At 42.8% G+C, this 14,803-nt stretch overlaps 1 protein-coding gene across 1 annotated transcript in view; it reads right to left on the reverse strand.

Annotated features, from left to right (window-relative positions):
* LOC120916435 (heat shock cognate 71 kDa protein-like) overlaps positions 1 to 14,803 on the reverse strand; it is a 57,939-nt gene that overhangs the window by 4,041 nt on the left and 39,095 nt on the right. The window contains exons 5-8 of the mRNA XM_040327402.1: positions 11,397 to 11,952; positions 6,807 to 7,009; positions 2,803 to 3,001; positions 678 to 910 (exon numbers count right to left, since the gene is read on the reverse strand). Coding sequence (XP_040183336.1) covers positions 678 to 910; positions 2,803 to 3,001; positions 6,807 to 7,009; positions 11,397 to 11,952 — 1,191 coding nt within the window. The remainder of the gene's footprint in view (positions 1 to 677; positions 911 to 2,802; positions 3,002 to 6,806; positions 7,010 to 11,396; positions 11,953 to 14,803) is intronic.

The raw sequence follows: 14,803 nt of genomic DNA on the forward strand, positions 1-14,803 counted from the left end.
AAGAGTAGATGTTGTTTAATGATGTCAACAATCTGATGCTCTACAAAAGCTTCAAAAAGGAAGCAAAGGTGGTTCGCTCACCATATCACAAGCCTCAAATCGATTTATAAATTCATCCAGCAAACTGACCACTCCATCCAATGTACAGGGTGGGCCATTTATATGGATACACCAAAAACAAAAGTTGGATTCAAAATGGCCAACTCAAAATGGCCGCCATGGTCACCACCTATCTTGAAAAGTTTCCCCCCTTACATATACTAATGTGCCACAAACAGGAAGTTAATATCACCAACCATTCCCATTTTATTAAGGTGTATCCATATAAATGGCACACCTGGGTGGATCCATATAAATGGCCCACCCTGTACAATCCTTAATTCATTTCACTTGGTTAGGGGCTTACTCATAGGGTCATTTTAACATATGGTTGACATGGTTGAATAAAACCAGTTCAAAGGTTAGTCATTACAATTCAGTGGTATGAATTTTCTGTTCCATACATAAGAAAGTATCTACGGGAATGAAAACTATCTAGTCTGCTGCAGTGATCAGTTTCAATTACTGTTTTGAAAAAATGTGTTAAAAAAACAGTACTCTGTTTAAAGACTCCACCCAGGCCATGCATGGCAGTCATTACAAAAATAAATTGTTCATACGATAAAATGACTGCATACCTGGTTCCTGTCTAACCAGGAGATGACCTCATTGCATTTGTCCAATATTTTCTGTTTATCTTCTGGGATTATCTTGTCCTTCAGCTTCTCATCTTCCACTGTGCTCTTCATATTGAAGGCCAAGGACTCCAGAGAGTTCTTGGCCGAAACTTTTTCCCTTTGGGCTTCATCTTCAGACTTGTACCTATCTGCTTCTTGGACCATACGCTCAATATCCTCCTTGCTGAGACGGCCTGCCAGAAAAGTACACATAAAATTTATTTTAAAGGATAAAAAATATGTAATTAGTTAGGCTTCAATGTTAAAAAATGTTTGCCCTTCCAGTATACAAATTGTAATGCCGCGTACACGCGACCGTTTTTCATGTCATGCAAAAAACAACGTTTTCTCAACGTGATTTGTCGTGAAGCCTGCTTTGCATACACACGTTCGTGAAAAAAAATGCTTTAGCAAAGCGCGGTGACGTACAACACGTAAGACAACACATACGACGGAGGGACAGAACGAGCGCTCCCATCTCATAACTTGCTTCTGAGCATGCACGTTTTTTCCCCCTCGTTAGTAGGTTCTAAATTTTTAACGCCCATTTTTCTCGTTGAGAAAAATGCTCTGGAGCCTACACACGACCAATTTAAAAAATGGCATTAGGATAAAAAATAATGTCACCTAATGGGTCAAATTCACACCACATGAGTTGCAATGAGGTGCAATAGAAAAATGTGTGCATGCTTCACTTCTAATGTGGTGACCTCCATTTTCCACCTTTTTGGCAAATGAAAGGCGTAGGATTTTCCATGACTGCTGTGCCATTATTAAAAAAATTATGTATTCTGATGCGCTGACTGTTCATGAACGAAATAAACATACGTTACGCCCTTAGGGGCGCTTTACACCAGCCCTGCTCGTGCAGGAACCCCCCCCCCCCCTCTCCCCGTCCTCCCTCTAGTATACCCTTCTCTACTATGCTCTCTATCCTTTACTTTATTTCATCTATCGAAAATGGAAAATGGATCTGGAGGTCGGTCCAACCGGACCCCAATACCGGGGCCTTTGGGATAGTCCTACTTCTTAATAGACACGCCCTGAGGGGGCTCAGTTACACCTTACTATCCCACTGAAATACTGTTTGTATGATCATAGGACTACGCTTATTCCCGTAACTGTATCTAAGTCATATTGCTTTAACTGTAATTTGTGTATGTTGGTGGTCCGTGGGGACTGACTTTTTGATGATAAATAAAAAATAAAAAAAATAAAAATTATGTATTATGCATAATTTTTTTTTATTTCAACTCACATTTAGAGTAGTATATATTACACACAAACACGGATTGTATTATATAATATGCATCCGAGGAATCTGAGGCACTCATGGGAGGTGTAATTCAAAATTAGTTGTAGTTTAACTAGCATAGTAAATTACCACAATTTGAATTTTATGAGTCCAGAGAGTGCCTCAGATTCCTGCGATGTCTCTTGTCTCTGAATGATGCAAGTTGCACCCAGGTTCATGCTCTAGTTTACTGAATGCCATTATCTTCTTAAAAAACATATATATATAAAATATTATTTTAATCTACTCATTTTAATGTGTGTGGGCAAAAAAAAAAAAAGTATGATATTGTCTTTCTACAAATGCTGGATATACAGAAATACACTGGTTGATCCAGACAGAAATGCAGTGAGCCCCTACGTTTTTGTTATGTACTGGCAACACTGTACAAGGAAACCCAAGTATCCTTGTCCATTTCTCTGTGAACTACAGAACACTTCTTTTGTTATATTAAGGAGATGAAAAAGAGGTAGGTATTCTGTAGTGCAGTAGAGGAGAATTAGGACGGGCTGGCCACATGGTTTGAGATTCCCCATGCCCAGTGCTTGCGCAGCCCCACTGCCAGAAGAACTTTTCAATGTTTAGTGGTTGGGCTTTAAGTAAAATTTACTTTAAGAATAATCAAAATTTGGAATTGGGGGTTATACCTAGGAAAGCATTGCCTCGTAGGTCTAATTTAGAGCCATGTGGTAAATGTACTAGTACAGATGGGATTCATTTGGGTTCAACACAATTGACTTTCTTGGCGCTTTCTTCGTTAAGCCTTGGTCATTACGCACTTTCCCTACTAACCTTTGTCATTGGTGATGGTGATCTTATTTTCCTTGCCAGTGCTTTTGTCTACAGCAGACACATTCATAATTCCGTTGGCATCAATGTCAAAGGTCACTTCAATTTGGGGAACCCCACGTGGAGCAGGTGGGATACCGGTCAACTCAAATTTTCCCAGAAGATTGTTGTCCTTGGTCATCGCTCTTTCACCTTCAAAGACCTGCCAAAAACCATCAGGAAAACGATAGGTTATTGTTCTGTGGCTTGATATATGCTAAGGCCTCGTACACACGATAGGTTAACCAGAGGACAACGATCTGAAGGACCGTTGTCATCGGTCAAAACCGATCGTGTGTGGGGCCCATAGGTTATTTAACCATAGGTTAAAAAAAAGCCAACTTGCTTTAAAATGAACCTATGGATTCCTAACCGATAGGTCAAAACCGATCGTTAGTAGGCACGACCATCAGTTAAAAATCCACGCATGCTCAGAATCAAGTCAACGCATGCTTGGAAGCATTGAACTTCGTTTTTTTCAGCACGTCGTTGTGTTTTACGTCACCGCGTTCTGACACGATCGGTTATTTAACTGATGGTGTGTAGGCGTGACGGACCATCAGTCAGCTTCATCGGTTAACCTAAGACAACGGTCCTTCAGACCGTTGTCCTCTGGTTACCCTATCGTGTGTACGATACTTAACAGTGATGGCAGTTCAGTCAAACATAGTTCCTCCTATTAACCAACCAAATGGTCAGCAATATCCTGGGAGAATGTAATTTTCACTATTTCCTGTCTACAGTTATGAAGCAGATGAGTACAAAGGCTCATGTTTTTTAGCTGCCATCACAGAATCATTGGTAAAATTGGTGTGCCGCTTTTACCATTAGGGAAAATTTTGGTAAAATTTACTAACCCTAATCTTAAACTTTACCTTAAATACTGTCAAAGTTAGTCAAAAGTTAGTGTTAGTTAGTGTTAGTGTTCAAAGAGCTAATATACTGATCAATGCCTTAGTGGATAAACTCCAAAACTAGCCCCTGCGTTAACCAAAACCCTTTGTAGAAAAACAGAGTTAGGGCTTGCAATGACATTCTTCTGTTCTTCAGTGTCTGACACCATGTCCCCAGGTAACAGGACTTACAGTAGTTACATGAACAAATTCAGGATATGAGCTCCCCTAACCCTCAAGAGCAATTTGAAGCCAACTGCGCTACTAAAACCCAACAATAATGTTATATCTGGAACCAAAACTTTGGTGTTTCCATTGAACAATTTCCCCTCAATTGCTGTTCTGGTGAACTCAAAATTTTGAATTTTGTATTACTTTTAATTATGGTAACAATTATCAACAGGTCAAATAAAGAGGGTGACATTTTTTCCTTTTTACAATAAAGAGCACGTCTTTTTTCAACAAGACTTTTTGGAGTGCGGCTGTCCATCCATTCTCCCACCTGCTTAATTCTATGCATTGCCAGCACCCGTGTGATTCCTGAGTGGACATTGATTATCTGCCTGTGCTCACCTGGAGCGGCGGTCTCCCTACCTATCGACATTTTATTCTATTGAGTGCAACAAGTAATAACATAATTATTCTGGACACACATCAGAGGCACTCCCATCCTGTGCTCTTACTTCACGAACCGTTTTTTTGGTACATGAATAAACTTAAGATAGGAGCTTCCATAACCCATAGGAGACATTAAATCCAATTGCACCCTTAAAAAAATATATATATCAGAAGCCAAAATATTGGTATCCCCATTGAAATATTTCCCATTTTGTTGTTGAGTGAACTCAAAATGTTGGATTTTCTATCATATTTAATTTTGGTAACAATGATCAACAGAACAAATAAAATAGGCAAATCTCCCTAACTTGTATTCTATTGAACATAACATATAATATAATTTATTCTGGAAACACATCAGTAGACCAGAAAATCCCACCCTTTACTCTTACTTCCTGATTTTATATTTAACTGTTTTTGAGGTTTCTTTAATATTGGAGAGGTGTCTGTGGATTCAAATGCACCATTGGGATACACCCAGCGAGGAGCGAGGACTATATCTACACCTAAAAGTCCAGCGTTCCTCTGCCTTACCATAATATAAGCCATAAAAAAACAGGACACTATCCTTTATTAATAAGGAGAAAAAGGTCTTAGATACATTTAAATGTTGCTTTATTATAGTGTAAAGAATACCGCGCTAACATAAAAAATATTAAAAATACAAACAAAGGACATCAATTAATAAGCAGCAGCTAGAAAGTGAGATATACACATATATGAAAAATAAAAGATAATAAAGCCACGCTAAAAGCAAATAAGTGAAAATCATATAAAGGTGAATACATGAAAAAAGGAACCAATAGTCCATATATGAAGGATAGGCGTATGTATGACACCATGGAATCGGAGCTAGTCCATAAACCACAAGGGAGTGAATCTGAGTGGTCCTTCTCAACACCAAGACAGACATAAAGTGCACGCTTACTGGAAAGCAAGTTATATAACCCAGCCAGGGCCTTAATCCAGAAAGTTCAGCACAGCACCTCAGGACGACGTCAGTATATGACGAAACGCGCGTCGGGAGGAGTAATGTGCTGACGTCATTGCGTTGTATCTCTGCAGTGGACAGGTGTTTGCTAGCCGGCCGGCACTCTTTATTACCTTTGATGTTTTTATTTGTGTAAGTGCAACCTTTTATTAATTAAACAGCTCTTAGTTAAGTTTTACACTATGTGAGTTCCTCTTAATTTCTGGGTAAATGATTGGCTTACGTCTGGGACCTTGAGCGATTGATCATCTTTGGCATTTGCTGTGGTTTGCCTCAACTATCCCATACCCTGAGGTGCTGCTGCTGAACTTCCTGGATTAAGGCCCTGGCTGGGTTATAGCCGCAAGCTCATATAGCTTGCTTTCCGGTAAGCGTGCACTTTATGTGGTGGAGGTGCACAAGTCTGTCTTGGTGTTGAGAAGGACCACTCAGATTCACTCCCTTGTGGTTTATGGACTAGCTTAGAATACTGTACATGGGGCCAGATCCTCAAAGAAGTTACGCTGGCGTATCTATTGATACGCCACGTAACTTCTACTTTGCTCCGGCGTATCTTTGTTTTGTATCCACAAAACAAGATACGCCTGAAGCTGGGCTAGATCCGAATGGCGTACGTCTTAGTACGCCGTTGGATCTAAGGTGCATATTTACGCTGGCCGCTAGGTGGTGTTTCCGTCGATTTCCGTGTTGAGTATGCAAATTAGCTAGATACGGCGATCCATGAACGTACGTCCGGCGGCGCATTTTTTTACGTTGTTTCCGTAAAGGCTTTTTTCGGCGTATAGTTACCCCTGCTATATGAGGCGTATCCTATGTTAAGTATGGCCGTCGTTCCCACGTCGAATTTTGTACGTCGTTTGCGTAAGTCCTTCGCGAATAGGGCTTTGCGTAGAATGACGTTCACTTCGTAAGCATTGGCTTGTTGCGGGTTAATTTCTAGCATGCACACTGGGATACCCCACGGACGGCACATGCGCCGTTCAAAAAAAAACGTAATTTACGTCGGGTCAAGACGTATTTACATAAAACACGCCCCCATCACATCCATTTGAATTGCGCGCCCTTACGCCGCCAAAGTTACACTACGCCGCCGTAACTTATGGCGCAAATTCTTTGAGGATAAGGAAAATACGCTGTAAGTTACCGCGGCGTAGTGTATCAGAGATACGCTACGCCGGCCGCAACAATGCGCCAGGCTGCCTGGATCTGGCCCACGGTGTCTACATACATCTATCCCTCATATATGGACTATTGGTTCCTTTTTTCATGTATTCACCTTTTTTACCTTTTTTGATTTTCACTTATTTACCTTTTAGCGTGGCTTTATTATCTTTTAATTTTGCCTTATTGATTGACTCAAATGCATTTTACTGAATGGTGAAATTTTACCGAAATATTTTGGGCTCATCCCTATTTAAAATATTGATATTTTCTGCCTGAAATAAATAGCTTGGCGCACCCATTACCTGAATTAGGACCCCTGGCTGGTTGTCGGAGTAGGTGGTGAAGGTCTGGGTTTGCTTGGTGGGTATGGTGGTGTTACGTTTAATTAGCACAGTCATGACTCCTCCAGCCGTTTCTATACCAAGAGACAGAGGGGTGACATCCAACAGTAGAAGATCCTGAACATTTTCCGATTTGTCACCAGACAAGATCGCAGCTTGAACAGCTAATATAAGAAAAATAAATAAATACCAGAACATCAGAGGAATGGAATTTTAATCATTAAAAGTAACACGAGATTTAAAGGGTTATTTGGAACATCCATTAAATGTAAATACCAGAAGAATCTTTATAGGTTGCAAAGAGTGATAACATATGAAGTGAAGTAACTCACAGCTTGCTTTGGGTTATTGTATGTTGCCCATCACTGTCTAATTTATTGGTTGAGAGCTGAACTTCAGTATCTCAAACCAATTGTTCTTTTTTTTGTATAGAGTGGAGAACTGGTAGAACTTTTGTCAGCTTTTTATGGCCATCTGTGGCTTGGGTAGGGTCCTAGGGAGATTCTTTTATTATTGAGGCCAGGGCAAAAAGAGGACATTTATTCAGATGATGAATGTCTAAGGCCTCGTACACACGATCAGTCCATCCGGACCGTTGTCATTGGTTAACCGATGAAGCTGACTGATGGTCCGTCGTGCCTACACACCATAGGTTAAATAACCGATAGTGTCAGAACGCGGTGATGTAAAACACAACGACGTGCTGAAAAAAAACGAAGTTCAATGCTTCCAAGCATGCGTCGACTTGATTCTGAGCATGCGTGGATTTTTAACCGATGCTGTTGCATACTAACGATCGGTTTTGACTAGGGTTGTCCCGATACCGATACCAGTATCGGTATCGGGACCGATACCGAGTATTTGCGGGAGTACTTGTACTCCCGCAAATACCCCCGATGCCTAATTAAAATCTTTGCCCCCCCCCCCGCCGCCGCCACCGCTGCCGCCACCGCTTACCGTGCGGGGAACATTAGAGTCAGCTTTAGTTTGAATAGCTGTTTTCCCCGCCGCGCATAGACACTCCCCCTTGCTCGGGATTGGACAGATCTGTCCAATCGGGAGCAAGGGGGAGTGTCTCTATACCCAGTGCGGTAGGGAAAACAGCTTATTCAAACAAAAGCTGACTGTAATGTTCCCCGTGCGGTGATTAACGCGGCGGTGGCATCATTTAGGTACGGGGGACATGGCTGCATGTGGGGGGACATGGCTGGATATGTGGGGGAAATGTCTGCAATATGTTTGGGGACATGGCTGCGTATATGGGGGACATGGCTGTGTATATGGGGGACATGGTTGTATATGTTTGGGGACATGGCTGCAATATGTTTGGGGACATGGCTGCAATATGTTTGGGGACATGGCTGCAATATGTTTGGGGACATGGCTGCATATGTTTGGGGACATGGCTGCATATGTTTGGGGACATGGCTGCATATGTTTGGGGACATGGCTGCATATGTGGGGGACATGGCTGCATATGTGGGGGGGACATGGCTGCATATGTGGGGGGACATGGCTGCATTTGGGGACACATTTTAAAAAAGTATCGGTATTCGGTATCGGCGAGTACATAAAAAAAAGTATCGGTACTCGTACTCAGTCCTAAAAAATGGTATCGGGACAGCCCTAGTTTTGACCTATCGGTTAGGCGTCCATCGGTTCAATTTTAAAGCAAGTTCCTATTTTTTTGACCAAAGGATAACTAACCGATGGGGCCCACACACGATCGGTTTGGACCAATGAAAACGGTTCATCAGACCATTCTCATCGGATGGACCGATCGTGTGTACGCGGACTAAAGCCTCATACACACGATCGGACTTCCATCTGACTTTTGGTCCAAATGGGCATTGGCCGTGAACTTGTTCTGCATACACACGGCAGGACAACTTTCACCAAATCACGTGGTTTTTCAGCTCTTTACCGCCACCCTTTGGGCAACTTCTGCTATTGTTGTCTGATCTTTAGCATTGGTTCTGAGCATGCGTGTTTGTACTTTGGACTTTAGTCCGATGGACTTGTGTACACACGATCAGATTATCCTCCATCGTCGAAAAGTTTGAGAGCATTAACAGCGAACATTTGTCCGATGAAAAACCGAAAAGAATTGTCTGATACACACGGTCGGATTGTCTGATAAAACACGTCCGTCGGACAATTGTTGTCAAGAAGTCTGATCATGTGTATGGGCCTTAAGAGGGGATTTCCTTTACTTTGAAGAGATGTACTGCCATCCTGTTGTATCTATGGGAAGGAATGTGAAGTTAAAGGCCCATACACACGATCATACTTTTTGACAACAATTGTCCGACGGACGTGTTTTATCGGACAATCCGACCGTGTTTTACACTCCAACAGACAATTATTTTTGTTTTTTTATCGGACAAATGTTCGCTGTAAATGCTCTCAAACTTTTCAGCAACAATTGTCCAATGGAGGATAATCTGATCGTGTGTACACAAGTCCATCGGACTAAAGTCCAAAGTACAAACACGCATGCTCAGAACCAATGCTAAAGATCAGACAACAATAGCAGAATTTGCCCAAAGGGTGGCGGTAAAGAGCTGAAAAACCACGTGATTTGGTGAATGTTGGCTAAAAAATTTCTGCCGTGTGTATGCAGAACAAGTTCACGGCCAACACCCATTCAGACCAAAATCCACGGAAAAGTCAGATGGAAGTCCGATCGTGTGTATGAGGCTTAGTACAATTGCTTTAACTATTTGCTAATGTATGGTGTGACTACTAATTTAATCACAAATATTCAAAACCAGGACCATGACTTTTTTTAAATTTTGTTTAACCACCTCAATACCAGGCACTTTCACCCCCTTTTTGCCCAAGCCATTTTTCAGCTCCGTCACAATTTGAATGACAATTGCGCGGTCACGCAACACTTTACCCAAATAACATTTTAATAATTTCCCCGCAAATAGAGCTTTCTTTTGGTGGTATTTGATCACCTCTGCGGTTTTTATTTTTTTCACTATAAACAAAAGAAGAATGACAATTTTGAAAAAAAAAAGCAATATTTTTTGCTTTTTGCTATAATAAATATCACTAAAAATATATAAAAAAAACAAATGTTTTCCTCAGTTTTGGCTGATACGTATTCTTCTACATATTTTTGGTAAAAAAAAAAAAAATTGCAATAAGCGTTTATTGATTGGTTTGCGCAAAAGTTATAGGGCCAGATTCACGTAGAATCGCCCTACGCTGCGGCGGCGTAACGTATTACATTTACGTAACACCGTCGCAAGTTTTCAGCGTAAGTGCTTGATTCACAAAGCACTTGCCTGTAAACTTGCGGCGGCGTAGTGTAAATCCGCCCGGCGCAAGCCCGCCTAATTCAAATGGGGCGGGGACCATTTAAATTAGGCACGTTCCAGCGCCGAACGTACTGCGCATGCTCCGTCCCTAAAATTTCCCGATGTGCATTGCGCTAAATGACGTCGCAAAGGACGTCATTGGTTTCAACGTTAACGTAAATGGCGTCCAGCGCCATTCACAGACGACTTACACAAACGACGTGAAATTTTAAATTTCGACGCGGGAACGATGGCCATACTTAACATTAGCTAGACCACCTAGAGGGCAGGTTTAGTTTTACGCGGCGTATCTCTACGGAAACAACGTAAATTTACAGCGACGGGCAAAGCGTACGTTCGTGAATCGGCGTAACTAGTCCTTTGCATATTCTACGCTGACCGCAATGGAATCGCCACCTAGCGGCCTAGAATTGCAGCCTAAGATCCGACGGTGTAAGTCACTTACACCTGTCGGATCTTAGGGCTATCTATGCGTAACCTGATTCTATGAATCAGACGCATAGATACGACAATCGTATCTCAGAGATACGACGGTGTATCAGGAGATACGCCGTCGTATCTCTTTTATGAATCTGGCCCATAGCGTCTACAAATTAGGGGATAGATTTCTAGCATTTAAAAAACATTTTTTACTAGTAATGGCGGCAATTAGCGATTTTTATCGTGACTGCAATATTGCGGCAGACACACCGGACACTTTTGACACTATTTTGGGACCATTCACATTTATACAGCGAAAAGTGCTATAAATATGCACTGATTACTGTATAAATGTGACTGGCAGGGAAGGGGTTAACCACTAGGGGGCGATCAAGGGGTTAATGTGTACCCTAGTGAGTGATTGTAACTGTAGGGGGAGGGGACTGACTGGGGGAGGTGACCGATCTGTGTCCCTATGTACAAGGGACACAGCATCGGTCTCCTCTCCCTGACAGGACGTGGTTCCCTGTGTTTACACACACAGCTCCACGGTCCTGCTCAGTTACTGAGCAATCGCGGGTGCCCGGCGGTCATCGTGGCCGCCGGGCACGCTCTTCGGGTTCCCAGTAATGCTGCGGGCGCCCCCTAGTGGCTCGGCAAGGCGAGGATGTCATATGATGTCCTCCCAGAACTAGAGGATTATCGTGCCGCCATCAATTGACGGCGGGCGGTAGTAAAGTGGTTAAATAGTAGGATAGTGTTTAGGTGATATAAATTTGTGAACACAGAATATAAGACTTACCTGCTCCATAGGCTACAGCCTCATCTGGGTTAATACTTTTGTTAAGTTCTCTCCCATTGAAGAAGTCCTGCAGAAGCTTTTGGATCTTAGGAATGCGAGTGGACCCTCCGACCAGTACAATGTCATGGATCTGAGCCTTGTCCAGCTTGGCATCTCTCAGAGACTTCTCTACTGGCTCCAGAGTCCCACGGAAGAGGTCTGCATTAAGTTCCTCAAAGCGGGCTCGGGTGAGGGAAGTGTAAAAGTCAACGCCCTCGAAGAGGGAGTCTATCTCAATACTGGCTTGGGTGCTGGAAGACAGGGTACGCTTGGCGCGTTCACAGGCCGTACGTAGCCTACGAATGGCGCGCTTGTTTTCAGTTATATCCTTCTTGTGCTTGCGTTTGAACTCTCCGACAAAGTGGTTGACCATGCGGTTATCAAAGTCCTCTCCACCCAAATGGGTGTCTCCAGCGGTGGATTTGACCTCAAAAATACCATCTTCTATGGTAAGAATGGAGACATCAAATGTTCCACCACCAAGGTCAAAAATCAAGACGTTTCTCTCACCACCCACCTAGAAGTTTACAAAGAAGAAAAGAGTTTCACATTTATTCTTTGGCAAAACCATTATGTACAGTTTACTGGGTACTGCTTGGAGAAAAGTATTAAAGAGAATGCAAATTGTATTGTTACCTTTTCTTTTACTATGGTCAAGAAAAACGAATAAATAAATAATAAAAATATATTTTTTAAGTCTGGTAAATTTCAAAAACTGTGTATTATTATTCTATAAATTATGTTATTTTATTTGACAAATAAACCCACTCTCATCCTTTCTAAACAACCACCATAGTGGTTATCTATAAGAATATACATGCCTGTATGCTTACCTGTCAAATGTCTCCCCTCCTCTGTCTGTTAAGAGACTCGAAAAAATGCAGATTCCGTGGGTGGATCTGTTGTCCGGAGCTTGGTGGGTGGAGTTGTGATGTCAGTAGATTCCCCGCCCACATCTACACTCCCCTTGTCAACATGCATTTTCTCCTGTGTATTTCTTACACTGAACTTCTGCTATGATCACTAACATCCAGTCAAAACCCAGAAAAGTCACCACATGACTTCAGCATGACCAATCATGCTGAGGTGTGGAGCAGCCAATCCTGGGAGAGCTGGAGAAGAAAGGAGGAGGGGATCTGAAGTACACAGAATGTCTCTTTCCAGGGGTGGACTGACAACTCATGGGGCCCCCGGGCAATAGAAGATTATGGGGCCCCCGGGCTTACAGATGGCCACCACGCCAGGAGGCATTGCATAGGCAGGGCAGCTAAAATCTCAGGATTTTCACATCAAAAGCATGTCGGTTTTGGACATATCAGGGACAGATGTAAAAAAAACGGATTTTTACATACTGTCCCTGGTTTTATTGAGCCTGACAACCCCGATGGGGCCCCCTAGTGGCATGTGGCCCTCGGGCAGTGCCCGAGAGTCCCAATGGTCAGTCCGCCCCTGTCTCTTTCGGGCTCCTGCATGAGATATGTAAATCACCTGTCACTCACAGCATGGCGGGAAGAAATTACTCTTTCTCTGTGTGTCAATTTTTATCTCACTAAAAAAAAAAAAGATAAGAGGATTGCTCAGAGCTGAATTAACTCTTCGTAGCAAGACTGGATACAGATGACATGAAATCCTATACTGTACAAGGTGCAAGCCTTAATTAAAAAAAAAAAAATCAGGTTTACATCCACTTTAACAATTTCACTTTCCCTCCTATCTCCTCACAGCTTTCATTCAAGGCAGCCTGCTACTGCCATGCTGCCTCCTTAAAAAAAAATTTCAATGCTCCGAGAATTTTTTTCATATTATAAATCTTAGACCCCTTTTACACTGAGGCAGTTTTCAGGCATTTTAGCGCTAAAAATAGCACCTGTAAAGCATCTGAAATCTGCCTCTCATGCCTCCCCAATGTGAAAGCCCGAGTGCTTTCACACTGGGGCGGTTCGTTTGCGGGATGGGAAAAAAAGTCCTGCAAGTAGCATCTTTTGGGCGATTTGAGAGCACTGCATACATCGCTTCTATACCACCCCTGCCCATTGGAATGAATGGGCAGGCGATTCGGAAGGGCTGCAACATGGGCGGTTTTAACCCTTTCTTCGCCCACTAGTGGGGGTTAAAAGCGCCGCTAAAATGTCTATAAAGCTAACGGACCTGCCGCCCCAGTGTGAAAGCAGCCTTAATTCATAAATTCATATGACTAAAATTATATAAATATTGTGCATATATATAGATATATATACACGCACACACTATATTGTGTGTATAGTATTGGGACACCTGCCTTTACACACACACACGGACTTGAATTGCATCCCAGACTTAGTCCGTAGGGTTCAATGTTGAGTTGGCCCACCCTTTGCAGCTATAACAGCTTCAACTCTTTTGGGAAGGCTGTCCACAAGGTTTAGGAGTGTGTCTATGGGAACGTTTGACCATTCTTCCAGAAGCGCATTTGTGAGGTCGAGAAGGCCTGGCTCGCAGTCTCCACTCGAATTCATCCCAATGGTGTTCTATCGGGTTGCGGTCAGGACTTTGTGCAGGCCAGTCAAGTTCCTCCACCTGAAATCATTTGGTGCAGGGGGGATTATGGTGTGGGGTTGTTTTTAGGGGGTTGGGTTGGCCCCTTAGTTCCAGTGAAGGGAACTCTTAAGACAGCAGCATACCAAGATATTTTGGACAATTTAATGCTCCCAACTTTGTAGGAACAGTTTGGGGATGGCCGATTTGTGTTCCAACATGACTGCACACCAGCGCATAAAGCAAGGTGCACACAGACATGGATGATTGAGTTTGGGGTGGGCGATGGGCCACATGGGCGATGTGAGGTCAGACGCTGATGTTGGACAAGAAGGCCTGGCTTGCAGTCTCCATTCCAATTCATTCCAAAGGTGTTCTATCGGGTTGAAGTCAGGAATCTGTGCAGCTCAGTCAAGTTTCTCCACCCCAAACTCACTATCCATTGTCTTTATGGACCTTGCCTTGTGCACAGGTGTGCAGTCATGTTGGAACAGGAAGGGGCCGTCCGCAAACTGTTCCCACAAAGTTGGAAGTATAAAATTGTCCTAAATGTCTTGGTATGCTGCCTAAAGGGTTTCCTTGACTGGAACTAAGGGGCCAAGTCCAATCTCTGAAAAACAACCCCACACCATAATCTCCCCTCCACCAAATGATTTTGACCAGTGCAGAAAGCTTAACTTAACCTCTGTTGTGGTTTGGTCAAACTTTGTAATAATTTGCGAACCATCAAAATTCAGAAATTCCATATCAGAATTCCCACTGACTGAAGCCTCGTACACACGACCGAGGAACTCGACGGGCGAAACACATCGTTTTCCTCGTCGAGTTCCCTGTTAGGCTGTCGAGGAACTCGA

Source organism: Rana temporaria, chromosome 10 (genome assembly GCF_905171775.1).
Source record: "Rana temporaria chromosome 10, aRanTem1.1, whole genome shotgun sequence".
NCBI lineage: Eukaryota > Metazoa > Chordata > Amphibia > Anura > Ranidae > Rana > Rana temporaria.